The 27,701-nt window shown below is 39.2% G+C and overlaps 1 protein-coding gene across 7 annotated transcripts in view; it reads right to left on the reverse strand.

The window, feature by feature from the left end:
- The window catches only part of HECW2 (HECT, C2 and WW domain containing E3 ubiquitin protein ligase 2), a 410,406-nt gene that overhangs the window by 206,949 nt on the left and 175,756 nt on the right, over nt 1–27,701 (reverse strand). The window contains exons 2-3 of one of the 7 annotated variants that reach the window (XM_024115626.2): nt 3,259–3,360; nt 2,771–2,872 (exon numbers count right to left, since the gene is read on the reverse strand). The exons of 4 other annotated variants lie outside the window; for them this stretch is intronic. Coding sequence is in view for 2 of the 3 variants with exons in the window: in XM_024115628.3 (XP_023971396.2) it covers nt 24,375–24,402 (28 nt within the window). In the remaining variant the exon portion in view is untranslated. Of the gene's footprint in view, nt 1–2,770; nt 2,873–3,258; nt 3,361–24,374; nt 24,493–27,701 lie in introns of all 7 variants that reach the window. 2 more of the 7 variants (XM_024115625.2, XM_024115628.3) reach the window with 2 other exon arrangements.

A 27,701-nucleotide genomic window follows, 5' to 3' on the forward strand; every position in this document is an offset into this window, starting at 1 on the left:
CCCGTGAGCCATGGCCGCTGAGCCTGCGCGTCCGGAGCCTGTGCTCCGCAACGGGAGAGGCCAAAAAAAAATCTTTAATAAGTGAGGCTGGAAACTATATTCTCTTTTTACTTGATGGCCAAAGGTTAAACAGTTTAGTACAATGGTTAAATATATTCCCTGTGTTCAAACCCTGTTTCTATCACTTACTGCTTGTGTGACTTTGGACAAACAATTTTACACCTCTGTGCTCCAAAATGCTCATTGGTAAAATGGGGATGGGAATTGTACAATTTCAAGAGATTGTTGAGGATCAGATGAGGTAACTCATGCAAAGTAAATGGCTTAGTGTCTGCTCACTCAAGATTCAGATGTTATATTTCCTAACTCTTCTCTCTGTACAAAACCAAAAAGAAATTAAATCTGGATCTCCCCAACTGAAGTTCTGATTATTTAAAAATAACAATCTCATTCAGGACTACTCATTAAGCTTTCTCATTCACTGGACAATGAACATTCGTTGAGCCTCTTCCATGGGCCAAATACGTGCTGGATCCCAGGACTAAAATGATTAAGGTTTGGTCCCAACTCTCACAGGCCAGAGGAGGCAATGGCTACATTGAAAAAAAATCATTAATATATATTTCTTTGTGTTAAAAAAAATCACAAGTTGGCAAGTAAAATTACAGATGAGTTATTATAAGGGTTACTTTTAAGGGTTGTGAAGAAGCAACAAGAGAACACAAATTTATAAGTATTTACACAATGAAATGGTGAAAACAACACTTGAAATACCCTGCTTTAGTACTTCTTACAGTCCTTCATTACAATGTCCTGAGCTAAGATTTAAAAAAACCACAATGCTAAACTGCCAGTTGATTAATTTCTTTTGCATGCTTTATAAAATATTAATCAGTTGTTCTAAATACCTGTGTTTAATCTGTTTTATTCTTCTCTGTATTCCTTAATAACTTCCTGACATTAACAATAAGTCTCCTGAGTCACCTGTTGGCTGGTTTCTCTTCTGTACCCCATATGCAATAAATCACATGTAATCTCATTAAGATGTAAAAGGCTTCTCTGCCTTAGAAAGAACAGCTCATTTACTTAATCAGAATGTAAAAGCTATAGTTACTTAATGAAGAGTATTTAATAAACCACTGAAAATAGGATTAAAGCAAATCTTTTAATATGATCTCAGTAGAGAGAAATGAATGTTTCATCCTGTAAAACACCTTCCTGAGATCTTGTATCGTTAGTCACCCCTCTCCCCTAATAGCCTATAAGCTGATACTATAACCTGCTAGCAAAAGAGCACTTTATTCACCTGGGTAGGACTCTAAAGACTTAGGCTGCAGGTCTTAGAAGATCATTTTTGTGATCTGGGGCTAGTTCTTTAATTTCTCTGGAACTTCAGTGAAGGAGGACTGAGAACACCTGTTCAATTAGTCAAGGGTGTCAAAAAAAATACAAGAAAGTTTTTACCCAAGTGCTCTTCAAATTGTCAAGTGCAATACTAATGTGAAGTATTTTACTGAAATGTAACTCACCTGCATTAAAATACCAGCTTTAGTAGATGAGTTTTGTTTTCTTAATTACTTATTTCAAATTAGTCCAAAGGAAACTAACCTGATTGGAAGCCTATCTCTAAATATCTATTAAATATGCTTCATTTAATATAAAATACCTCACTTAATGTGGAAAATGTCAGGACAATGTAGAGCTGTGTATCCTGAACGTCTTTCCACTAATACATACAAATGTGCCACCTCCACCCCCATCCTCAAAACTTTTTGGAAAAAAGAAACACAGGTTATACCCTTATGAAGAATTGGACTAAGGAGAAAGTAGAATGACAAAATTCATTCAACAGTTATTTATCGAGTGCCTACATTGTGCCAGGAACAATTCTGAGCCCTTGGGATACATGAGTGAACTAAACAAATAAAAAAACTCTTGTCCTCATGGAATTTACATTCTAGCAGGAGATGGAAGGGAGAGATAGACAATAAACAAAAACCATAATAAGGCAAGTTAGAGAGGGTATTGGAAGGTATAAGTGTTTGGGGGAAATAGGACAGGTTAGAGGCTCCAGAGGAGGAAAGCAGGGTAGACTCCATTCAGAAGGTGACATCGGAGCAAAGAATTGAGTAAAGTTGTTGAGTTGGTCTCTGTGTTATGAGCACAGAGAATGAATGTGCAAAGGCCCTAATGCAGGAGCTTGCCGGAAAATGCTTGAGGAGCAGCAAGCAGATAAAAGGAAAATTTTGAAGATTTAAAAGGAACAGAGATATACAAGACAGAAAGAGACCCACGGACATAGAAAACAAACTTACGGTTACCAAAGGGGAAAGGGAGGGAAGGGATAAATTAGGAGTTTGGGATTAACACATACACACTACTATATACAAAACAGATAACCAACAAGGATCTACTGTATAGTACAGGGAACTATATTCAATATTTTGCAATAACCTATAAAGGAAAAGAATCTGAAAAAGAATATATATATGTGTGTATATATGTATATATTATAACTGAATATATATATAACCGAATCACTTTGCTGTATACCTGAAACTAACACAACATTGTAAACCAACTATACTTCAATTTAAAAAAAAGAAGAAAGAAAAGGAACAGAGAAATTAAGAGCAATGTAAAGAAAGAGACCAACTGTCTGAACTGGCTTTTCCTATAGTCATTGTGTACAGTGTTGATTTCTCTCAGTTGGTAGGCTGGGCACCCCAGCACTGCAAGTTAGGAAAAAGGCAGGAAAAATCTCCTTTACCCTCTGTGTTCTGAATCTCTTTTCAAGGAAAATGAAGACCTCAGGGCCAAGGCAATCTCCTTCCTAGGCAGTGTTTTTCAAATATGACGAATGAACAGATTCCTTATATAAAAAGGAAAAAAATTCTGGCATGATTTCTAGCATAGATAAGTTATTTTTGTTATAACATTAAATACATACAAATGTATAACTAAATGCCAATAGTGCCAAACAAATTTATAAAACAAAAAAATGCATTAAATACAAGCGAAACTAGAAAACAAATAAAATTCTCATTTACTGTTACCGATGATGGTGTTTGCTGGAACTATAATGAGCCCCTAACACTGACTACTAACAGCAGAAGTTAGTTTGAGTTCATCACGAAAATAATGCACGATGCTGGGTAATGACTCAGTTCTTCTCATTTTTCTTTATTAAAGCTACTGTGAAATCTTTGTTTTGGGCCCTTTCTTGGCACAAGTACATCATCGACATATTAAACTTACCTTTTATCTTTCTCATGGTGACAGCAACATTTAAGCACAAATGTTATAAACTGATGATCTCAGTGAGTCAGAATATGTTTAAATACTTTGGAGGGATGATCCCTGGAACAAAAACACAAAACTTAAAATTCCTTGTAAAAAATACACCCCTGAGAATACACTTACATGTGTCCAGGGATGGGGATCTTGTGGCCGTATTTCAGCCAACGGTGGAGGAGAGACCACTGAGGTGTGTGTGGTGTGTGACACAGGAAAGAGAATAACAGGCCAGATTAGAGCGTTTGTCTTCCTTGCTGTGACTTTGGGGATATCATCTGGCAACTTCCTTATTTCACTGAAGAGTACCAGCAGTAGATAATTTGTATCCAATTTGAAGCCCTCCGTTCATCTTAAACGGGGTTTACGAACACTGGGTGATTAAGAACCATTCCTTAAAATACAATTTTATTATTCTTACTGTACAAAAAGGTCATTTTTCTAAAGACTGATGTTTTGCTTTTTCATGACTTTCTTTAGGTATATGGATTTAACGCTTTATATAATGTGTACTACCTGTCATCCATTGTTCAGGGTATTTTATAAATATAAATTAATTTAATCCTAACAGCAAACCTATGACTAGATGCTATTATTCTTCCCATATTATGAGGGTGAAAACGGAGGCACAGAGGGACTATATAACATGCCCACAGCCACAAAACTGATTAGCAGCAGGGCCAAGATTCAATCCAGATGCCTGGCTTCAGAGTACATGAGTTCCACTACCATGCTATGCTATCTTGTATTTACTGGTGGGCCTTAAACATACACTTATTTTCTTTTTCCTTAATGTATTTATAGCACCTAATCCTATGTATGATGTTCAATATATAAGAAACCTAGAAAAAGGTAATGAGGATTGAATTTTTCTGGGTATCAAAAGCAAAATATTGTGGCAGTTTTGCCGAAGTGAAACCATTAGGGTTACTGGATGTGTTTAGTTCTCAGACTCGAGTCACTATCTACAGAGCCGCCTTTTGATTATTATGTACGTTTGCTTTTGTTGGCAAGCAAGACTAGCACTGGGGACGTGGCTACTGCCACAATGAAGAGCGCCTCTGTGAAAAACTCAGCAGAAGTATAAACCTCTCTACGGGATAACCTTTACAGGCAACAGGAAAGCAACAGTTCCTAGAATTTGAAGCACAGATTGGTACATAATAAACTGTGATTGAAGCGCAATCTGTTGTGAATTAGTCACTTTATGGACCATTCGGGACAAATTTTTCACCTGTGTCTGGTTCTCTCTCCATACGGCACAGTGACTTCATGCCATTAACTGAAGAATATTCCATGCATGAAGTTAACTACCGTATTGCGAAACTGTCTATTGCTGGCAAATGGATGTTCTACCAAGAAGCCTTACGGAGAGATATTTCCTTAGTGCAGCATTTTGTAAAGTGCATTTTGAGAAACCTTAGTGCTTTAAGAAGTTACCAGGAAAGCGGCCGCTGGTCAAATAAGACTAGAGTATGATGGACTCTACACCGCCCCTTAGAGGTTCACAACATGAATTAGTAAGTACAAAGGTTCCCAGAAGCCTTCGGACATCCATGGCGGCTTAAACTGACTTGATCATGGGACCCTTTATCACATATATCTACAAACAGCCTGGGGATTGTAGTTTGAGAGATTGTGACTTGGTGAAATCCCCACTATTCCAGATCTTTCTCCTGGCTCTGCAAGAGGTTTGATCTTGTCAGGCTCCTAGGAGTTACCCAGAATCAGAAATGCAGATTAAGTTGACAAAGAAAGGTCACTTGATGGGGGTCTAATTCTTGCATCCTCTGGCCTTCTAGGAAAACTCCACAGAAAGCCAAATTATCATTACAAGTTTGCTGGGTATCAAGAAATCAGAAGTAGGGAAACAACTTCAGATGTTTAAAGGTCTCTGGCTAATGTCATCTGACACATGCACCTCTGGCCCTTGGGACCACACAGACTTCATCCTTGGGCCAGCACATCCTCTCCCTGCACAGTGATTGGATGGACACTGCCAAGGACTACACTGCTCGCTCTAAGCTTCTGAGACTCCTTCTGATTTTTCATAATCTCTTTGGATTTTTCCAAACCTTGGGTCTGTTATAGCCAGGGCTTGGAATAATGATACTTATATACTCAGTACTTCCTTGATGTCAGGTGTTTTATGAAGTACATTTTATTCATTAGCTCTTATAATTTTCCTTACAACTCCATGAGGTAGACCCTACCATGGCACACATTTTTTCACGAGGTACCTGAGACTCAAAGAAGTTACGTAGCTTACCCAACATCACAGAGAAAAAGTGACCAAACCTAAATTTAAATCCAGGCCACGAGTTTTTGGAATCCATGCTCTTCACTAGCTACTTCAATGATTTAAAGACCTGAGAACTTTGCAAGTTCTTTAAGATGACCTGGCATGACCAATATGTCAACTTTATAGTTTAATTCTCAGAGGGAATTATTTTTACACTCTTGCCAGAACTCCTTGTACTCCCCCAAACTATCCCATATCATGACTTCCCAGCAGCCACTGATCACCTCTCAAACTGAGCAACAGAAGTCACTGCATGGAATACTAAACACACTAGAAGTGACCTCGAGCAGGGTACTAGTCTTTTCTGTGCCTTGATTTTCTCATCTATAAAACAGAAATTACACTTCCATTAGTTCATAACCTGGCAGGGAATGCATTTTCCTGCAAATGTATTTTCAGCCTCCCGCCGGAAATAATGCCATCTAAAACCCTGTTGTTTTTTATTAATACAACACCCTCCTACTTAATGCCTGTTGGGGCCAAAGCATTCACTGTCCTGGAAACAAATACACATTGCTATAAAATCGGTCACCGTAAGAAACAAGATACTCGGAGATAAGTAGATTAAGACTCCACAACAGGCAAGAACGTTGTTTTTATTTGTGATGAATGGGCCAAGTATTTAGACAAGGACTTTTCTGATTTGAATTTTGTATTTTGTCTAGGAAATTCTACATGGTGATATCCTTATACACATTGGCACTGGTGCTGGATTATCTTCCATTTGCCCCGCCCCTACCCCCTTTGTGCCCCTTCCCACTCTGCTCTCTGCCCTGGGACACTGACTCGTATTGACTGCATCATTGAGCTCCTTTTCTTTCAAGATTGCAACTGGATTTAGCCAACAGGTAGTACCAGCAAGAGACAGAAAGGAGGGAGAAGAGGAAAGTTGGGATATTAAACCCCTAGTCCTAAACATATAGCTCTCTCTTGCAGGTTATATAGCTCCTGCCAGGTGACCCTCTCCACCTGGTTCTCTCTGTCATCCAGGTTCTAGTAACAGTCCCCTCTTCTTGCATCTTCAGGCCTAGGAGTGGTAATGGTATCCACTCTGCTGATACCAGCCATGTGTCATCCCTTGTGATTTCCCTTTGCCCTGCTCATACCCTTGTAAATAGTCCCTGTATTAAAGGCTCCTCAGATTACCTAAACTGAGATGGCCATCTGCATTCTGCATGGACCCTGACTGATACAGCACTCAGTCAAGAACATCCTTGTGCCATTTTTGTACTGAATTAATATTGTTCTTATTATAATATTCAATGTATGCTTTAGATTGTAGGAGCTCACAATTGGAACCCAAAGGTGTATCAAGTGTAATCCTATAGAGCTTCCATTTTTTGAAGTTTAGGTCTTCTATGCTTTCTCTCTCACACTGCACTTAACTCCTTGGGACCAGAATAAGGAAGTATGTTTTCTAGCCCCAGATATTACATTAGTTTCCTAGGACTGCCATAACAAGCGATCATAAACTAAGTGGCTTAAGACAACAGAAATTTGTTCTCTCAGTGTTCTATAGGGAAAAAGTCTAAATCAATTTGCTGACAAGATCATGCTCCTTTGCCTCTTCCTAGCTTATGATGGTTCCTGGCGATCCTTGGTGCACCATTCCAATTTCTTCCTCTGTTTTCACCTGGACTTCTCTGTGTCTTTGTTTTGTCCTCTCCTTTTAAGGACACCAGTCATTGGATTTAAGACCCACCTTAATCCAATACAACTTTATCTTAATTATATTTGCTAAGATCTAATAAGGTCATAGTCTGAGGTTTCAGGTAGACACAAATTTTGGGAGGACACTATTCAACCCACTACAGATATGCTATGTACAATAAATTTGTCCAAATAATTTTTCTTTTTAGATTCAGTTTTCTAATCTGTAAAACAGATCATATTAAGATTGGTAATAGAATAGAATAAAATGGAATAATATTGTTCTCCATCTCCTAGTCATGCTAATTACTTACACAACCCTTTCCAGAATGAAGCGTCAATCTTACTAAACATAGTACTCTGTGTAGCTTCTACTATTCAATTTAGGTAGGCATGTAAGATGAAACCTATTTTCTGTGTCAGGGCTATGTGGTCTTTAAGAATCCTTCTGGTTCTTTGATTTTAAGCTTTAAACTCATTAATTAAAATGCTATGTACAAAAGGTTAAGGAACTGTGTTATATAAAAGAAATTTATTCTTTTAATAGTAAATGTTCAAGTCAAGAACTTAGGAGAGAAGATTTGTTTGCTACATTTTAGTCAGCAATGGAACACAACATATTCCATCTTCTAAAACGTGAGAATAATGGTTTATAAATCTAGGAAGTAGGCACAGTTAATGGAAAAGTATGAATCATTCCCCTTAAGAAATAAAATACAAAAATGCCAAATGCCACCCAAATGTTTCAGAAATATTGCTGGAAAACATTAAAGAAATACAAAAACAATAGAAATCAACAGTGAAACAGCAATAAATAAATGGAGAAAAGGAAGACATGAAAATATCACTCTTTGCATGCAAAACTTTTATACACCTAGAAAATTATCCCAGAAAAAAAAATATTACAGATAATAAGAGTGACAAATAAGAATTTGTCTTCTATTTCTCTCATTACCTAAGGTATAAGACATTAATTAAAGAGAGACTAAATTCTGCTGTATCTTGACTGAGAATAACATACTTTCCTCCATTGTTTGCCTAAACCTGGGGCTGGTTTTGCAACTTTAGTGAGTCAATAAGCACTACCCCTCTAGTTCATGACAAAGTTCAGACCATCTAGAAGTAGATACAGGAGCCAAACAGATGGATGATTCATCCAGTATCCTGGCCCAGAAAGGTCAATTAACTCGCCCCAGATCATATAGTTAGTTAGCAACAGAGGTATATCTAAACTCAGGTTTGTATCATTCCAAAACCCAATATTGTATACCACAATGCCTCTCTGAGAGAAAAAAAAAAATGAATTTGCAAATATTCTTTTTTAAAATGTTTGCCACTCAAAGGGGAAAAAAACAGTCTTTTGAACAAATGGTGCTGGGAAAACTGGACATCCCCATATGGAAGAATGAAGTTGGACTATTACCTTACATCATATACAAAAATTAACTCAAAATGGATCAAAGACATAAGCATAAGAGCTAAAACTGTAAAACTCTTAGAAGAAAACATAGGGGGAAAGCTTTATGACATTGGATTTGGCAACGATCTCTTGACTATAATGTCAAAAACACAGGCAACAAAAGAAAAAATAGATAAGTCGGATTTCATCAAAACTAAAAACTTTCGCGTATCAAAGGACACTATCAACAGAGTGAAAAGGCAACCCACAGAATGGGAGAAAATATTTGTAATGTTAAGGGTTTGATATCCAGGATATTTAAAGAACTCTTACAACTCAACAACAGAAAAACAAACAACCTGGTTTTAAAAAAGGTGCAAAGGACTTGAATATACATTTCTCTAACAAAGATTTATAAATGCAATAAACACGAGAAAAGACGCTCAACATCACTAATCATTAGAGAAATGCAAATCAAAACCACAATGAGATACCACTTCACACGCATTAGGCTATCTAGCATCAAAACAAAACAAAACAGAAATAAGAACTCATATGCATTGCTAGTGTAAATGAAAACTGACACAGCCACTGTGGAAAACAGTATGGCAATTCCTCAAAAAATCAAACAGAGAATTACCACATGATCCAGCAATTCCACTTCTGGGTATGTACCCAAAGGCACTGAAAAGAGACCTAAACAGCTATTTATGCATCCATGTTCAAAACAACATTATTCACAATAGCCAAAAGGTAGAAGCAGCCCAGTGTCCATCAATGGATGAATGGATAAACAGAATCTGGCACACATAATGGGATATTATTCAGCCTTAAAAAGGAAAGAAATTCTGACCCATGCTACAACATGGTTTGATCTTGAAGACATCACGCTAAGTGAAATAAGCCAGTAGCAAAAGGACAAATTTTGTAGGATTCCACTTATATGAGGTGCCTAGAATGGTTAACTTTATAGAGACAGAAAGTAGAATGGTGGTTCCCAGGGACTGGGGTTGGGTAGTCTGCATGTATAAATACAATAAAAAATATACAAAGATAATCAATAGGTAGAAGTAACTGAGAAGTTTATAATTCAAACTACAGAAATGGTTTTTAGATAAACACATATGGGTCAATTCTCAGGGTCTCTTTACATAGTGATTAAAGAAAAACTACACAGGACTAAAAACAGGTAGTAAATTGTCACATGGAGAAGAGTTCTGAAATGCCATTTTTAAAGATTTACTGAATATCTAGTAAAGGAAATAAAAATAAACATGTAAAAACAGGCATTCTTATACATTTCTTGTTGCAATGTATAAGACGGTTTCGATCTTCTAAGGAATAATTCTTAAGTGTTCAACATAAGCTATAAAAGTATCTCTATTGCTTTCTCCTTTTTGAGAAATAGGCCCCAAATTAATACCCTTAGATACTTAGGTTCTTGCCTACAGGCAATTTTTTTAGTGGTAACCAAGCTGAATGTTTACAGAGGTAAGAAGGAAACAAGCATGAGTAAAAGTGGCCTGGTTAGGACTGTGGCAATGTCCCTGAAGGTTCCAGCAAATTACTGTCTCATAGATAATATATAGCGTTAGGTTTTCACATATTCCAATTCAAAAAACAAAAACTGCCTTTGTGAAGCCTTCTGCATATGGAAGAATGAGAGCTATTTACAGTTTGATGTGACAGGGGAAAGACATTATATTGTGCCTTCTACTGCAGAAGAACAAATGAAGGTATCCGTGAGGTAGTGCTTAATATGACTCAGGTACCAGAGAAATCTCACTTCTGAAAGTAGGCCTTCCACTTCCCTTCCCCAAGAGCTTACTGACTTCTTGGAACCACTGTGTACCTACCCCACTTCATACCAACTTGATGACCTGCATCTACACACACAAATAAGTACCCGGATTTGTCCATTCTTAAATTCTTTTAATGGGGAAAGCAGTGAACTGCGAGGACAGGAGTGAGTTTGGGTTTTGTGGCTTCTTTCTTTCTGTTATTTTTTGAAAAACACATTTTCTGTTTATGCTTAACAGGTGTGCTAGCTCTCTGCACAACTTCACAGGTAATAATAATGACAGAACCCCCTTCATCTCCCACCAAATAGCAGACAGCATCATTAGTTGTGAACACTCAAGGCCCCTTTCCCATTTTATTAAGGTGCTCAGCTGCCAAAATCTGTTTTCCCTTGGAAGTAGTTAAATTCTTTAGGTTATGGGTCTCCACTGACTTTGCTTAGCTACCATGTCCTTCCATACACACCAAATTTTTCAAATGCTTCCAATGTAGAGTCCTTTAAAACTCAACAGAATGCCTCCACACCACTGCCTCACTTGCCTCATCTTCCTCACCTGCACCCAAAGATGTTCATGGAAGGGCTGTAAGAATAAGAACCAAGTCTTCGTTTCCACAAAGCTCTGACAATCCTGCAGAAAGCATGCCCTTCCTAAGGTACATCAGCAGGAAGTGGAGTTTTCTTAAGAAGGTGTAGGTGTTTTCAGGCAATCAAAGGGGAGAAGGAGACATAAAAGGGGGAAAAATGGAGATGGTGGGAGTGAGCTGCGGGGAGAGAAGGGGATAAAATGGCCTGGGAAGTCAGTACGTATCCCTGTGAGTAATGAGGGAGGACACGCTGTCCTGGAAGGAACCCTGGCTAGATGAGGAGGACTCTGAATTTGACGACTAAGACTAATGGTGAAGTTAAGGGTTTTGAAGACAAAACAATATGGCCAAGTCCTTGCAGAAAAAAACATTTTGATTATGTGTGCAGAGAAACAGACATCTAGCAAAATGTAGCCAGTTAAATAAACATGTTTAACAACTTCAAGGAGAGGAATATGTTATATAATTAACATAGGTAGTTATAAAAGAGATATATAATTACTATAGTTTAATAAATTGGGTGTTTCTGGATAAGGTAAAAGACATAGCAGTTAAGGTTTAGAAACAGTTTGGATATGAGAAGGGAAAAGAAGAAATACCCCTAAGGTGCCCTTTTTCCAACGAATCAAATCCCACCTATTCTTCAAACTCTAATCAAATCCTCTATGAACCTCTATGAAACCACCTCTGACTTCCAGTCCAAAGTAGAATCTTTCTCTCTTAAACGTGTAATTTACTATCCACACCACTCATTTCTCATCTAATCATATGTTCCTGTATGCAGATATGAATCTTTTGATATCTTGTACTCCATATTTGTCTCCCCAGTGAGAATAAAGGGTTTACGGTATTCTATAGATTCAGGTGCCCAATAACTCCAAGAAGAAGTACATTTTAAAAATGGAGACAGAAGTATGGCTAGCAAACCAACATATGCTTACAATCCAATGTTATTATTTTGTTTCAATCAGTAATGACATATTGGCGCAAAAATCAATTCTTAATCTCAAAATAACAACTGCATTCAGGCCTCAATAGTTCTAGAGTTCCTCTCAGGCGATGGTTCTTAACTTGAGCATGCATGCTCCAGAAGAATGCACAGGTATGCCGGGGACCCTCCCAGTCCTATTACAAACATGGAGCATAATTTTATTCAAAGATTTGAAGAAGAACGGGGAGGGCTAAGTAACATTAAGTAATCTAATTAGTAATTTTTAAAAAGCAATTCTATATGAAAACATACATTTCTATATGAAAACAAGACTTCAAATAATTCCATCCCAGTAGCAGACCACTTTGAGCTATACTTTCAGAGGCCAAGGTTACTTAATCACTGCTATCTGCAGTAGGAATTCTCTGGTGAAAAACTCTGGGAAGCACTATTTTAAGTTTCCACAAAACAGAGAATGAGGTGCCAACTATAAGAATAGCAACTCACTGGTGCAGCCACTATGGAAAACAGTGTGGAGGTTCCTCAGAAAACTAAAAATAGAATTACCATATGATCCAACAATCCTATTCCTGGGCATATACCCGGACAAAACTATAATTCAAAAAGATAACATGCACCCCTATGTTTATAGCAGCACTATTCACAATAGCCAAAACATGGAAATAATCTAAATGTCCATGGACAGATGAATGGATAAAGAAGATGTGGTACACATATACAGTGGAATACTACTCAGTCACAAAAAAAGAATGAAATAATGCCATTTGCAGCAACATGGATGCAACTAGAGATTATCATACTAAGGGAAGTAAGTCAGAAAGAGAAAGACAAATACCGTATGATATCACTTATATATGGAATCTAAAATATGGCACGAATGAATCTATCTACAAAACAGAAACTGACTCACGGACATAGAGAACAGACTTGTGGTTGTCAAGGGGGAGGGGCTGGGGGAGGGAAGGACTGGGAGTTTGGGACTAGCAGATGTAAACTATTACATATTGTATGGATAAACAACAAGGCCCTACTATATAGCCCAGGGAACTGTATTCAATATCCTGGGATAAACCGTAATGGAAAAGAATATAAATAAAAAGAATGTCTATATGCATATAACTGAGTCACTTTGCTGTACAGCAGAGAAGGCACAACATTGTAAATCAACTATACTTCAATAAAAAATAAAATTAAATTAAAAAAACAAGAATAGCAACTCATGATCGAGCTCTTCCTCCAAGTCAAGTATGGTGCTATGCACTTTATGAACATTTATTAATTTCTTTCTCCAGTCCCATAAGAGTTATGGTGCCCACCTGACAGACGATGAAACTGTAATTCACATAATTTGCCTACGTACAAGCCGCTATTAGTGACAAAGATGGGATTCAAACCCAGGTCTACTGAACATCAATGCTGATGTTCTAACCACATAGTCTCCTACGTAGGACTGAAAGATGCTTGGACTTGCAGGCCTAACTCTTCTCAAAAGGATACTTCAAATTATAAGCAAATGTTAACACATCTTTGAACAATGGTTCAGTAGCCTTTCATTGCCGTATCTACTGACATTTTCAAGGCAAGAGAATAGTCTCACTAGATGCTGCCAAGTTTTCAGTACAACAAAAGCTTCTCTGGATTTAAATAAACTCCTGGAGAAGGTCCTAATACAGTAGGTACTCAATATTACGTTATCAATAACTGAATTACAAGAAGCTCTTAGAATAATAAAAAAATGCTAGAATCTAGAAGTATGGAGAATTTGTCTTATAAGAAATTAATTGGCTCTCTCCCTCAGGCCAATTTCTCAGGAACTTTTTCATAAATGTAAGAACCAAATCTCAAATTTTCAACAATCTTTCGAATCATAGTAAATACTGTTTGGTGTCTTTGTAACCTTTACTGTGGGATTCTTGAGGCCTTTCCAAAAGGGACAGCCTAATTTTAACTGCCAACATTGCAGAGAAACTGCATCACTCCTGTTACATACATCAGCAAGGAAATGGGACAGACAGAGGAAGGATTTTCGTGTTGGGGGGAAGGAGGGTAGGGTATATGACTAATGCCTGCATACCTTTGGAAAAGATATAGCATTTTTGCTGTTGAGTGAAAAGATAAGCTTATGCATTGTATTAAAATCAAGCCCTTTGACTGAAACAGGATAGCCTAGAAATAGTTCAGAAGCACGGGATATTTGCAACTTGAAAATGGACTTTCAAAGAGGCTATTTTTATAAACCAAATATGCACAGGAAATTCTGTTATTCTATTCCATAGCTTAAAGATCTGTATTGTCCTAGCACAAAGACCTTCTTGGACTCAATCCCAGTCACAGTTGGTTTACTTAAAAATCATGAAAATCTGACTAAATACCACCTTGTTCCAGATAGCATCTTCCTGACAGATGCCCCTCCCTCACCTCTTTTTCCAAGACTGAATGGTGACTCTTTTGCCCTCTCTCTAAGCCACTAACCTGCATTCTCAGGAAATGCAAAATACAAAGTTTAAAATAATTTCTTATTTTTATATTGAACTTGTGTCTACTTAAAATACAATTTTAAAATTTCCATGAAACCTAAAAAGGTAGACAACTGCATCTGTGATGTATGCCTTAATCATTCAGCAGACTTGTACCCGCTATCAGTTGAGCAATTTCTAATTTAATTTCAAGCCTGTTAATAACAGGCTTTAGTAAATTGATATGATGTTTCTGAAGGGATATTTTGCACTATCCCTCAAATTAAATGTGCACATTCTTTGCCTCAGCAATTCCATGCCTAGAAATTAATTTTTTAGAAATAACGACACAAATGCTCAAAAATGTAAGTGTAAGAATTTTTCTTGCAGCACTATTTATAATACCAAATTTTGGCACCAATCTAAACAGACCTCAACAGGGTAATGATTAAATGAATTATGGTAGAAGCACATTAGGGAATATTACAAGGAAGTTAAAAACAATGAACATCAAGATTGATGGATGTCCAAGATGCATTGCAAAGTGAAAACAAAAGCAATTTACAAAAGAATATGTCTAGCATGAGACATTTTTTTGTTTAAAAGTTTATTTTGGCATGTATATGTGTTCATGTGTATTATTACATAATCCATCATTAATACTTCTTACCTTTGGTGGAGAAAGGGAAACAATTTGTATTATTTGAAATTTTTACAAAAGAATACAATATTCTTGTAGCAAATTTTAAATAAAATTTTTCTTTAAAAACTCTAGCTTTAAAAATATGAATCATCCCCTCCTCTTCCCAAATATTTCAAAGTATCATATCAGGTAACAAAATACCTTTCACAGATGTTTTATATACACAGATGTGAATCTACATTCACAGATACTTTTCAATGAAATGAACATTTAGAGAGCTTCATTCATAATCTTACCAAAAAAAAGTTTTATTAATGGCAATACTTTATTCATCAATATGATTTCCAATGGAAAACAAAATTCCCCAGATAAGTTAAAACATTGAATCAAAGGATGGTGACCATTTATAAGATCATCAAATGGAGAGAGTACTAGCTAGCTACAATTAGGCATCCCAAAGAGAGAAACTTGCCACAAAAACCTTAAGTTACAAAAAAAAAAAAAAAAAAAAGATACAAAGCAAGCAAGCAAGCAAGAAAGAAATAGCAAGCTTTTGTCAGAAATTCAATAATTAAGCCATTATACAGTACTTTACAATTTAACAGACGTTGGATTTGGTTTTGGGGGGGATGGTTTGAAAACAGTAAATTTTTTATTCTTAGTCGACAGGAAACTTTGGAACTGTTGTCTGACATGAGAATCCAAGTGAGAGACTTTTAGCCATAAACGCTGTGCACAGAGCACCTGCACAGCACAGGTTACTTCGGCTACTTCTGCTTTGATTGTTCAGTCCCCCTGAGAGATATTATGCTCCATGTTCCCCTGTCATTCATTTAATGGCATTTTTCAAAGTGAATAATGTAGCATATTGAATGATACGTTTTTCATGGTACCTAATACAAATTACCGCAGCATACCTTTGACAATGGCCTGGAACCCCCCTAAAAAGAGCAAACTGTAGGAGAGCAAACACAATTTCTATGGCTGACAATTTAATTTGGGAGACCAAATGAGTACTTATGAAGGAAACGTAAATATTTGTAAAGCAAATAAAGTAAGAATTTACCAACAAATAAATCTCTTTGCCTTGGGATTTTTTATTCTTTTGCAGCTCTTCCCAACTAATAACCAGCTTTAACTGTGCCAGATAGGGTAGAACCACAGGCAAAGAGACAGCTAGTAAGTACAAAATAGCCATAGGCTACCAAAATGACACTTAACTAAATGCATTTTGATTCTTTCTTTGACGGTTAATGTAATGTGTAAGAAAGTGTTAAATAGATATGTTTTGTGGAACATTATCATACTAATAAAGCAACAGATCACTAAATGTTTCTGTTTTACACACACACTTGAGATTACATATAAACCATTAAAAAGACTTCTAGGGAAAGGTAGACTCTGTCATTAAAAATTCATCTCATCAAATGAAAGAGATTCTATCCAATAAAGATGTTAAAAAAAAAAAATGAAAGAGATTCTATAAGTGCAAACCCTCATTTCTTCAAGATGCCATAATTTTCTAAATGTCCTTTCCAAAAGACATTTATACTGTGCAGCTCATTTCTGCAAAATGTGACTTGATTACCAAGTCCTCAGCAACTTACGTGATTTATTTTAGGAGACTGAGTCATTTCCCTAAAGTTTTACAGCTATCTCGTCAGTGAAAAAATTCTAACGCTTAAAAGCTCTCAAGAAAATGAACCAAAACATTCTGGAAAATTCTTTCTTTGCAGAGAAGATAACAACAGCTATAAGACCAGGAGGTGTAAGGAAGTAACAGGGAAGAAGAATGACAAAATGTGATAGGACCTCAGATCTTTTGAAGGAAATTAAAAAAACAGGAACGGGTCCATCTCCCATCTTAATATATGTAGCCAGATTGTAAGCCAGACGCTTTTTCATGTTTTCACAGGTTGTATATCAAGCACACTGTCCTACTTCAGCACCACACTGTCAATATTTTCTATAGCACCCAGTCTTTCCTGTAAAATTATGTTACATGAATATGGTTTAGGCCTCGTATTCACCTAAGATCAAAGTTTTAGGTGCCATTTGACTTTGATAATATACAATGGAACCACTCATTGGTTGTGGCTGGCTAACCATGTTATATTAGGTTTTTACTATATTCAATTAAGTTCTAGGGGAAAGTTTTCTGTTTGCATCCATACAATAAACAGCTTTCTTACAATTGGAGGGTCTGTAGCAACTTGCAGTATCCACATTGGATAAACTTCATTTTTTAAAATCACTGTTGATAGATGAGGAGGTACATGGTACTGGAGTTGGAGACTGGCTATGAGTCCCATTCTATGAACTTTAAGAGTCAAAAAGCATAATTCTCCTTACGACTCTCCCCATGAATGTTTATTTAGTTGCCCAAAGCATTAGTCATGCTGTTTTCTGCCATATCTGCTAGCATAATGTAGGAATAGAGAGTCTTCAAAGTCTCTCCCTATATCTTTCAGTAGAAGAAAATGATGTCCTCATTTCCCAATACCCAGTAAACCTGGTCCGACCAGTCAGGAAGGTTTGGAGGGTCTTCTAATGCTTCTCCTAGTCAAAAGTTTATAACTTGAGAATGTAATGACACTTTTCTTTTAATTGTGGAGAAACCCTCAAAAAACTGGCATTAAATCCCAAAGGGATTTTCACTCCTGAGACATTTTATTATCTTGGAAACTGCTTCCTGTCTTTTGGGCATATTTCTGTACCCAAGGACCTCTGATCTTCTAGCTCACCAGCTTCAATGCTCCCACTCCAGAAATCCTCTGTCTCAAGCCTTTCAATTCATTTTCTCTGTCAATCACCCCCAAGAAATCAATATGCTCCTCATCCTGCTTGATTCCTTGATCTATTCTTTTAATCACCCTCTGAATCCATCTTCTTTTTCCCCTTCTGCTGTGCCCCATGGCAAAGCTCAACAGTAGTTAAACCTAGCAACCTACTTAGACCTCATCTGCAGCCCAGCTGCTAGAAAAACAAAACCAAACCAAACACAAGGATGCTCACCAGTCTTTTGACCACAAATCTTTCATGGGACTCAAAACTGTCATGCACCCTTGCTACACTGCTCAAATACGTGTATTCTCTTACTTCCCTAGGTGACTATGTCACATGTTTACCTCTCTCCTCCACCTCCCTACCGCATGCATAAAAAACATTCAAATGGGGGCTTCCCTGGTGGCGCAGTGGTTGAGAGTCCGCCTGCCGATGCAGGGGATGCGGGTTCGTGCCCCGGTCCGGGAGGATCCCACATGCCGCAGAGCGGCTGGGCCCGTGAGCCATGGCCGCTGGGCCTGTTCGTCTGGAGCCTGTGCTCCATGAAGGGAGAGGCCACAACAGTGAGAGGCCCACGTACCGTAAAAACAAAAAACAAAAAAACAAAACAAAACAAAAAACATTCAAATGCATAAAAAACAGAAGTGAACAGACTCATATCTTCATTGGCAGATCTACTGCTGGCCTGCTTCTAGACACACCTTCTCTCCGTTGCCTTCTACCCCTCTGGATGAAGTGCCTCTGCTCCTGTTGAAGTCTGAGCTCCTGACCTGTGCTCTCATCTTCTCAAATATTTATCTCCTGCACTTATCCTCTCTCCTGAATCATCAATGTCATCTGGACAATGTCTACTGGATCATATCCACTTTTAACACAAAATGTTAAAATGCCTTCACTTTATTTTGAATGCCCCACCAGGCAGTACACCCCATTGTTTTAGCCTTCTGCACAGCAAGTTCCTCGAGGGAATGCTCTGCAGCCAAAATAGCCACTTCCTCGCCTTACATTTGCTCCCCAGCTCACTTCATTCCAACTTCTATCCCCATTGATCTTGTCAAGACAGCAGTGATCTCCCTTACCATGTTGCCAAGCCCAGTGGTCAATTCTCGACTCTTAATAGTACTTGACTTCTCAGCTCTAACTGTTGATTACTCCCTCTACTTGATCATATGCTACTTTCTTCTTATAGCTTCCAGGACATGTCACTCTCTCGGTTTTCTGTCCTGACCACTCTTTCTCAGGCTTCTGTGCCTCCCCTGCTCTGCTCAACCTCCACCCTAGGTCTCCTTCTCTTCTCTATGTACACACTCCCTCAAGGCAACTTCCTCCAGCTCCATCTGTCAATGATTCCTAGACTCCGCATTCATGAACCCCACTTTCTTCTTGACATCTCTACCTGGATGTCTAATAGGCACGTCCAAATTGACATGGCCAAAGCAATTCTTAACTGCCCCTCCCCTTCCTCCCCGATACCCCCAGTTAATTCCTCCCTCAGTCAATTGAACTACTCTGGTCAAAATTCAAGGTGCCATCTCCGATTCTTCTCTTTCCCACAGCACCCCTTATCTGAGCCATGAGGATTCTGTGGATGCCATCTTCAATAATGCCCTACATACATTCAACTTCTATCATCTTCTCTGCTATAAGCCCATATTGCCTCTCACCTTCACTGCCACCAGCTGCCAAAGTGATCTCCTAAAAACTCAAACCTGTTACTCTGCTTCTTAAAACCCTTCGCTGGTCTCCCCTACACTTAGGATAAAACCCAAACTCCTTAGGCTGGCTTACAACGTGCTCTGTGATCCAACCTCTGTCTGTTTCTCTGACCCCCCATCATGTCTCATCTCCCCCTTATCCACTCTGCTCTAGCCACACTGGCCCTCTTTCCATTCTTGAAACCTACTAATAAGCTCATTCCTGCCTAGGAATTATGCTAGAACTATTTCCTCTGCCTAGAAAACTCCTATCATTGGCATGGCTTTATCCTTCTCGTCATTCAGCTTAAATGTCACTTTTCAGAGAGGCCTTTCCTGACCCCCAGTATAAAGTCTACCCAATCATTCCTATCAGATTACCCTGTTTTTATTATCTGCAGTGTAATTACTTGACAATCCTGATATTTTATTGCTTATTTGTTTATTTTCTGTCTTTCCCCTCTCAAATATAAGCTCCACAAAAAGAGATCCACTCTGTTTTATTCACTGCTGTATCCCAAGATGGAGAAGGATGTCTAGCACCAAGTAGGTGTACAATAAATACTTGATAATGAATGCTTATATGGAGAGCTTGGTTAAAGAATATGAGCTTTATGATTCAAAAAAAGTTATGTTTCCAAAATGTTTATACTTGCATTTATGTGGCAGACAGTAGTTTCAAAACACTTTCTTAGTCATTTGTTTAATCTTCCCAATAACCTTGTAGAAGTTCACCATGATTCTTCCTTTCCCTAACACAGAGAGAAGAGGCTAACTGATTTATACCAGGTCACACAGTCAGGCCGTGCAGTGCTGGGACTAAAACCTAATTGCTGGACTCCTTGCTCAGTGCTCTTCCTACTAAGCCTAGGTTAACAAATGAAAGCATATATTGAACTGGACCTTTCTGCCATCATGTGCTCTGTGCATATGTTGCACTTAAAGATTATACTTAAGTTATTGGTTCACATGTCTCTTCTCCCACTGGCTATAGGCTCCAACAAAACAAAGCTCATGTTTTATGCATCATCTGTATTCCCAGTGCCTAGCACACTGCCTGGCACATGGTAGGCATTTAAATGCTTGTTGAATTTAGCTGAATACTCGCATCAGAGCCAAGTGTTGCTCTCAGTGCAAAACAGATGGGTTATTCTCTATCTCAATACTGAAGATTTCACTCTGAATACATAAAAACCTTTTAATGATTCTTTTGAAAAGCCTCACGTTTCAAGTCATCCAGCACCTTCTGAGTTCTTTCACTGACAACTCATGTGCCACAAGTGGTAGGAGGTTAAATGAGTCCTAGGCATTCCTCCAAATCAGTACTCCAATTCACTTTCCACTTGTTAATGGGAACAAAGGGCATGTTAGAAAACCTAAGATTTACTTGATCTGAAGTCAGAGGCTAATGACATAGGCTATATGTTTGTCCATGCTCTGAATGTGAGAAAAAAAACAAATCGTCAAAATGGTGTACTAGGAGGAACACTGAATGGGGTATCAAGAGTCACAGGTTATGATCCCAAACAATGACTCTCAGTAGCTATGTGGCTATTTACGTGAAGGTTTCCATCAGTCTCTCAGTTTCCTCATCTATAGTTTAAGAATTTTCGATTATCTTTAGGGTCCTTCCGGTTCTAGAATCTGTTATTCTGTAAGCAGTCCTGTTTATCATGACATTGCCCCCAGTATCTTATCCCCCACCCCAGTCTCTAAACTAAAAATAGCTAGATGGAGGAGTGCCATAATTAGATTTGGATGCAGCGGTAATAGTCAAATATAAATAAATAAATAAATAAATAACTGGCTAGGTGAATGGGAGATGTTCTGCACCCCTCAACTGGACTTTCCCTCAAGATGCAGAATCTTTATGAATAGCAAAGTCTAAGTCCCACGACATGACTATCTCAAAATGCTGTAGAACCAAAAGAAACATCCGCTCTTCACACCCAGTGTTTATTATCATACTTTAACTCAAAAAGACAACAAAGTCTTATGAAGAGATTAAAATCCAGGGAATGCTGGACTCATTTTAACTGAGCTGATCAATAAAATAGGCCCTTGTCTTAGTCACACTGTTTTATCTCCCATCAGCTCAAGGGGCCTACCTATCTCACAAGGCAATGGTCACTGATATGCCACCAACAATGCCAAAAAGAACAGGCAGAAGAATACAACTGGTGGTGTGTTGGAGCTAGTTGTTAACAGTTTCTGAAACTTGAAAAGCTGATTATTAGGACGCTTGAAATTGGCCGTGGTGGAAGTCTTTATACGATGGAAATCTATAAACACTACAAATCAGGGGGTACTTTTAAAAGAGAGCCAGTTAATCAACACACTACTGAACACGGTGCTTGGCTAGAAAGACTCTGGGAAAAACAGACGATGCAAGACCAGCAGAGAACAGAGAGAAGATCTGAATTCTAGCCCTATATACCCACTCACTGGCCATGAAAACTGTAGCAAGTCTATGAACCTCTGGTTTGCTGACTAAAATGTAAGAGAAGTGAAACAAAGGTCCCTTTAGAACCTAAAATTTAGGATTTTGTGGTTCTCTGTCTGGGTCATACTTACCCCGACTCCTGAGGTCTTCTTACAGGAAATGCTACATGAAACAAAACCTGGGTAGCACCAGGACATTGATCAATCTTCCCTTTGTTCTGAGAGCACTACTTCAGTCTGATGCATTTGGCCAATCAACCATGTTCAAACCTGGCCAGAGTTCTAAAATTCCCAGTATCTCTTAATTATTGAGCTGCATCCAAAAAAAAGTTCCAGAAAGCCTCCGGCTGATTCAAGGGTTTCCTTCAGACTTAGGCTAAAGGCTCAGAGAGGATTCCTGGCCATTTTGCCAAGCATGTGCTCCTTCTATATCCTGTTGCTGTGGTGAAGTTCCATAAGGAGCCCTCTGGCATGAGGGCAGAAATGAAAGTGCCATGCTGCCAGAATAAGATGTAGAAGAAGCACATGTCCTAATACCAGACCTTCTTCCTCAAACCTGAGCCACCATCCCAAGCTCAACATACAGTTAAGTCCCTTAAAGGCAGAGACTGTGTATTACCCACAAAACCATGGGTTTGCACAAGAACCATGGAAGATCTGCTACAGTGAATTCGCTGGTTTGGTAGAATTTGAGGTTCATCAGCCTGAGGCTGGTGTATGGGCAACAAATAACATTTAGTTAAATGTTTCTCCCAGAGCAGCAAAGGACTCCTCAAAACAGCTGCTCCCTCTGACAAGTCAGCACAGATTTATCCCACAATATAGGATGGCAGTGTCATCATGCATGATTTGATCATGAAAAGATATAAATACTCTTGCTGTGCTTCCAAGTGTTCTCATTTCTGGATGCAAGGATTTGTAAATATCATCATCATTCCATTGCCTTGCTCTTCAAAATAAAAATGCATATATCACATTTGGGTAGAAATATTTAATTGGTAAATAGCAACAGTACAATTTGGACATAATCCTAAAAGTGATGAGAAATATAATATCATCCAAGAGGACCAATTTGTCAGTGTGCTGACAGCCATATATTTTTTTAACATTCAGTCACAGAGAACAGAACTTAAAAAGAGTGGTTTAAACTTAGAACAGATTCTAGAAAATGATCGTATATATCCAATCTAAATCATAGAAATAGATTTTTAAGAGATTATGGAAAAAGGCAGGGAATTATTTAAGTCCATCTGCTGTGTTTAGGTCCAGATAACTACCTAAACCATTGAAAACATTTCCTAAAGCTCCCTAGAAATACAGGAGCCAAAATATCTTGGGAATCCAGTCCAGAACTAAAAACATTCTCTAAATCAACAATATTCTTAATCTAAAGACTAGAAGAGGGTTTTCCTGGTGGCACAGTGGTTAAGAATCTGCCTGCCAATTCAGGGGACATGGGTTCGAGCCCTGGTCCGGGAAGATCCCACATGCTTCGGAGCAACTAAGTCCGTGCGCCACAACTACTGAGCCTGCACTTTAGAGCCTGCAAGCCACAACTACTGAAGCCCGCGCGCCCTAGAGCCTGCGCCACAACTACCGAGCCTGCGCTCTAGAACCTGCGAGCCACAGCTACTGAGCCCACGTGCCACAACTACTGAAGCCCACGCACCTAGAGCCCGTGCTCTGCAACAAGAGAAGCCACCGCAATGAGAAGCCCTCGCACTGCAACGAAGAGTAGCCCCTGCTTGCTGCAACTAGAGAAAGCCTGCATGCAGCAACGAAGACCCAACGCAGCCAAAAACAAAATGAATAAAATAAATTTATTTAAAAAAATAAAATAAAATAAAGACTAGAAGAACATTTCAGGTGCAACATATCATTGAATTCAATTGTATGGCAAATTAAAATACAACCTATAGGACACTGAATCTCAGTTTTCCTTTTAAAATGCTCATTGATTCAACAAACTCATATTGAATTTGAATTTGGTACTAGGAACTGGGGATCCAAACATGATTAAGACATGGCCAGTCTGCAAACTCACAGAATACAGCAGAAGACACACACCCACAAATGGTAAAGATACAGAATGCTGAGAGCTATGATAACAGCAGCCCATCCAGATAAATACAGACTCTGGAGCTTCATACAAGGCAACAGCTCAGCTGGAGGCAGCAGCATCTTTTAATTAAGGGCCAGGCTCTGTGGTGAATTCAAATAGCGCTCTTTTTACTGGGTGCTACCACTTCTAAGGATAACAATTTTTTTTCTGGCCAGAAGTAAAAAAAAAAAAAAACTAAAAAGCACTGGAAGTTTAAAAAAAGCAATCCAGTTTCAGTACTAAGGTTTGTGGAAAGGAGGACAGCCCTTTACCTGATGCAGGGTGGCAGAGTCCAGACATCTAGGGAAACTCACATAAAAGGAGACACACCAGAGGGTGCCCAAGCTCAGGATATGGCGGTGCTGTGGCAGGACTGGGGTTGGGGGGACACTGTTGAAGTAGAAAGAGAGAGAAGGGGCAGACTGAGAAGGCCTTAAAGCTCCCGAACAGGCATTTTTAATTCAAAACTCATGAGTTTGATCAGAATTGCACTGGAAGAAGATCATGTTTTTCAGTTTAAGAATTCTTATTAAGTTACATTCTCAGTATTTAAGCAAATACCTACTATATTCGTTTCCTAGGGCTGCCATAACAAAGTACCACAAATTGGGTATTTTAAACTGAAGTTTATTGTCTCACAGTTTGGAGGCTAGAAGTCCAAAATCAGGGTGTTGACAGAACTATTTCCTTCTGAGCACTGTGAGGGGAGGATGTGCTCCAGGCCTCTCTCCTTGGCTTGTAGATGGCTGTCTTCACATTTACATGGCATTCTCCCTGAATGGCACGTCTTTATCCAAATTTCTCCTTTTCACAAGGACAACAGTCATACTGGATTAAGGTCTATTCTAATGACCTCATTTTTAACTTGATTACCTCTATAAAGACCCTCTGTCTAAATAAGGTCACATTCTAAAGTACTCCGGTTAGGACCTCAGCATACAAATTGTAGGGGGACATAATTCAACCCATAACATCTATATTATAAAAGACACAGTAAAAGACACAGTCCCTGTCCACAAAGAGATTATAATCTAATTGTGAAGTTGGGACTGAGCCACACGAGACAATTCAAGAATAACATTCGGAGAATGTAATCGAATTATAAGCTCTGTGTTTTGGGCAAAAGCCTTTAGGCTAGTAGTTCCTAAACATACACGTGCACTGGCCCCCATCACAATTACTGCCACATCTCGGTAGCACTATTTACTTGGTGCTTTTTTATTTCTACTCTTTCACTTACACAAGTTTATCCTAGTCCGTTAATGGAAAACCAGTATCTTTGTCAAAAATAGAAACTTAAAATAAAAATAGAAACTTAAAAATAAACACATCACTATTAAATTTTTTAAAACTGTCCAAAAATCATCTGATATCCTCTCACCGCAGTTGTTAACACAGCAGTAAAGGCTGGTACACTGGAGAGAGCTCTCCGAATTAGGAAATTACCAGACAACTTTGATCAAATTTTGTTACCGTCTATCTAACCTTGGGTAAGCAACTTAACCTGTCGAGTTTCCTCATCTAGTTTCCACCAACAGGTGGCATAGTTAATAAGGTGGTTGGTTGCTATAACAATTACATGAAATGTTCCTGAAAGAACTCTCTAAATATAAAAGCACTGTAAATACAGTATCATGGATAAATTGGAGGGAAGACTGAAACCTTACAACCTTAATCCTGCCTTCTTTTTCACTCTCCGATTTGGAGTTCTCCCTCTGAGGGAGATGGTACCCTTCAAGGTTTACCATCGCTACACTGACGGCCCACACCATCTCTCGCTTCTCTTGGCCTGTCAGTTCGTGCTGGTCCCTATAGGAACACAGAGGCTGTTCGGAGAGGCAGGTGGCCTCATTTCAGTCACCCTGCACTTTATGCCTCAAGGGCTGAGGCAGACCCGCCTCAGCTTTTTGTTTGTTGTCATTGGCGATGATCATTGCTCTGCACTTCACCTCCGCATCCAGCTGTATCCCACCAATGTCATCAAAAGCACAGAGAACACGGTCCCCTGATTGTCTCTTCTTTCGCTGCTCTTGAGTGAAATGTTTTGCTTTTCCACAAGTAGTTCAGAGCCTGATGCCACATGCATGTTTCTTCAAAAGTGGTTCTCTCTGGGGGACTGGAGCACAGCTGTCAGTCAGCTTGACTTAGAAGCAAGAGATCAGAGAAAGGCATTTTCCCCAACAGTACAGTTTTTGATCCCACTTTGCCTGGTCCCAGTCAGCTCAATTTCACCTCTGAGTCTAAGACTAAAACCATGCCTATAACATCCCTGTAACCTCCAGTCTTGTAACATCACAATTTGCAACTTGAAAATCAAGCAAAACAAATCTCATCTGTCTCCTCCACCTCAAATTCCAAAGACCCTGTTTAAGCCCATATTTTTCAATATAAATTTAATAACTGGGTATTCAGTGAACTATTACACTGAGCAAGCAGGACTCATTAAGTACGACTTAACCCTATTCTACAACCCTGCCGCTTGTCCTAATCTGCTCTGGGGGACTAGTTCTTCGCCCACCATTGGATGGAATGAGAGCAGGGCCCTTTCCTGGTCATTCTGAGATAATGAAAAGTCCTTTGGTCACATCAAGTCACAAAAAAGTTCACCTCTGCAAATAAAATGTCTGGTCCTGTGTCAGAGACAAAACTTCAAGCTTCAGTTACAATGACATCTTCTCTTCTGTCTTCGCGTAGGTCTGCAGAAAGCCTTCCGAGAGAAAAGGAGACGTGGCTGGATTCCACCACATGGATTATTTCCCACCAGTTTCTGACTCTCTCAGGGTAACAGTGGGGTGGAAGGAAGAGAGATCAGGAGGGAGAGAAGGTCTGACTGAGCTGGCATGGCCACAATCTGGTGCCCGTACTCTGCAAGCTTGGAGTATCTCTCTCTCCAGGGGACCTTCCTGGCTTCTGGAGACATACCCCATTCTGGGGATCTCACCTGCAATTTCCTTGACGTGGTCACTTACAGCCCTCTACCCACCGGAGATGCTGGGACTCCGGGAGCGCGCTAGGCCTCTTTCTGCCAAGGTCTTCTGTCCCGCCCCTTTGGGTGGCCCCTGGGAGAGAGCAGCCTCTCCAGGTAGTCCCTTGAGCAGGTGTGACAATGACCCCACACCAGCTCTGTCGTGGGCAGACCCCACCCCTGGTCCACAAGAAACATGCATTCTTGTGCCAACAACTCAGGCTGTGCAGGCCACTGCCAGCAAGCCCTCCTCACTCGAAGGTCCAGCCAAAGCTTATGACCTCTAGAGCACTCAGGGGAGAGTCAGACTGTGACCAGTCCACCGTGTCCCTCACACTGCAGAGGACACTTGTGAGCCTCCCAGAGCAGTTCCCCTGACATCCCTCTCACTTGATTTGAGGTGGAGGGAAGCACCTTACATCTCTCTGACAAGTATGTGTGTGACAGAAAGAACAGGCTTCCCAGCACATGGACAATGCCCCCAAAGAAACCCTCCATCAAATCAACAACTCTGAGCACCTGGGTGGCCAGGAAAGGGTCATGAGAGTGATTCTGGACCACCTCCTTCCCAAGTGCTGCTTGGGTGATGAAGCATCTCACTTTGAAATGTAGACGTGGTTGTCATCTTTCACCT

Source organism: Physeter macrocephalus, chromosome 2 (genome assembly GCF_002837175.3).
Source record: "Physeter macrocephalus isolate SW-GA chromosome 2, ASM283717v5, whole genome shotgun sequence".
Lineage (NCBI taxonomy): Eukaryota > Metazoa > Chordata > Mammalia > Artiodactyla > Physeteridae > Physeter > Physeter macrocephalus.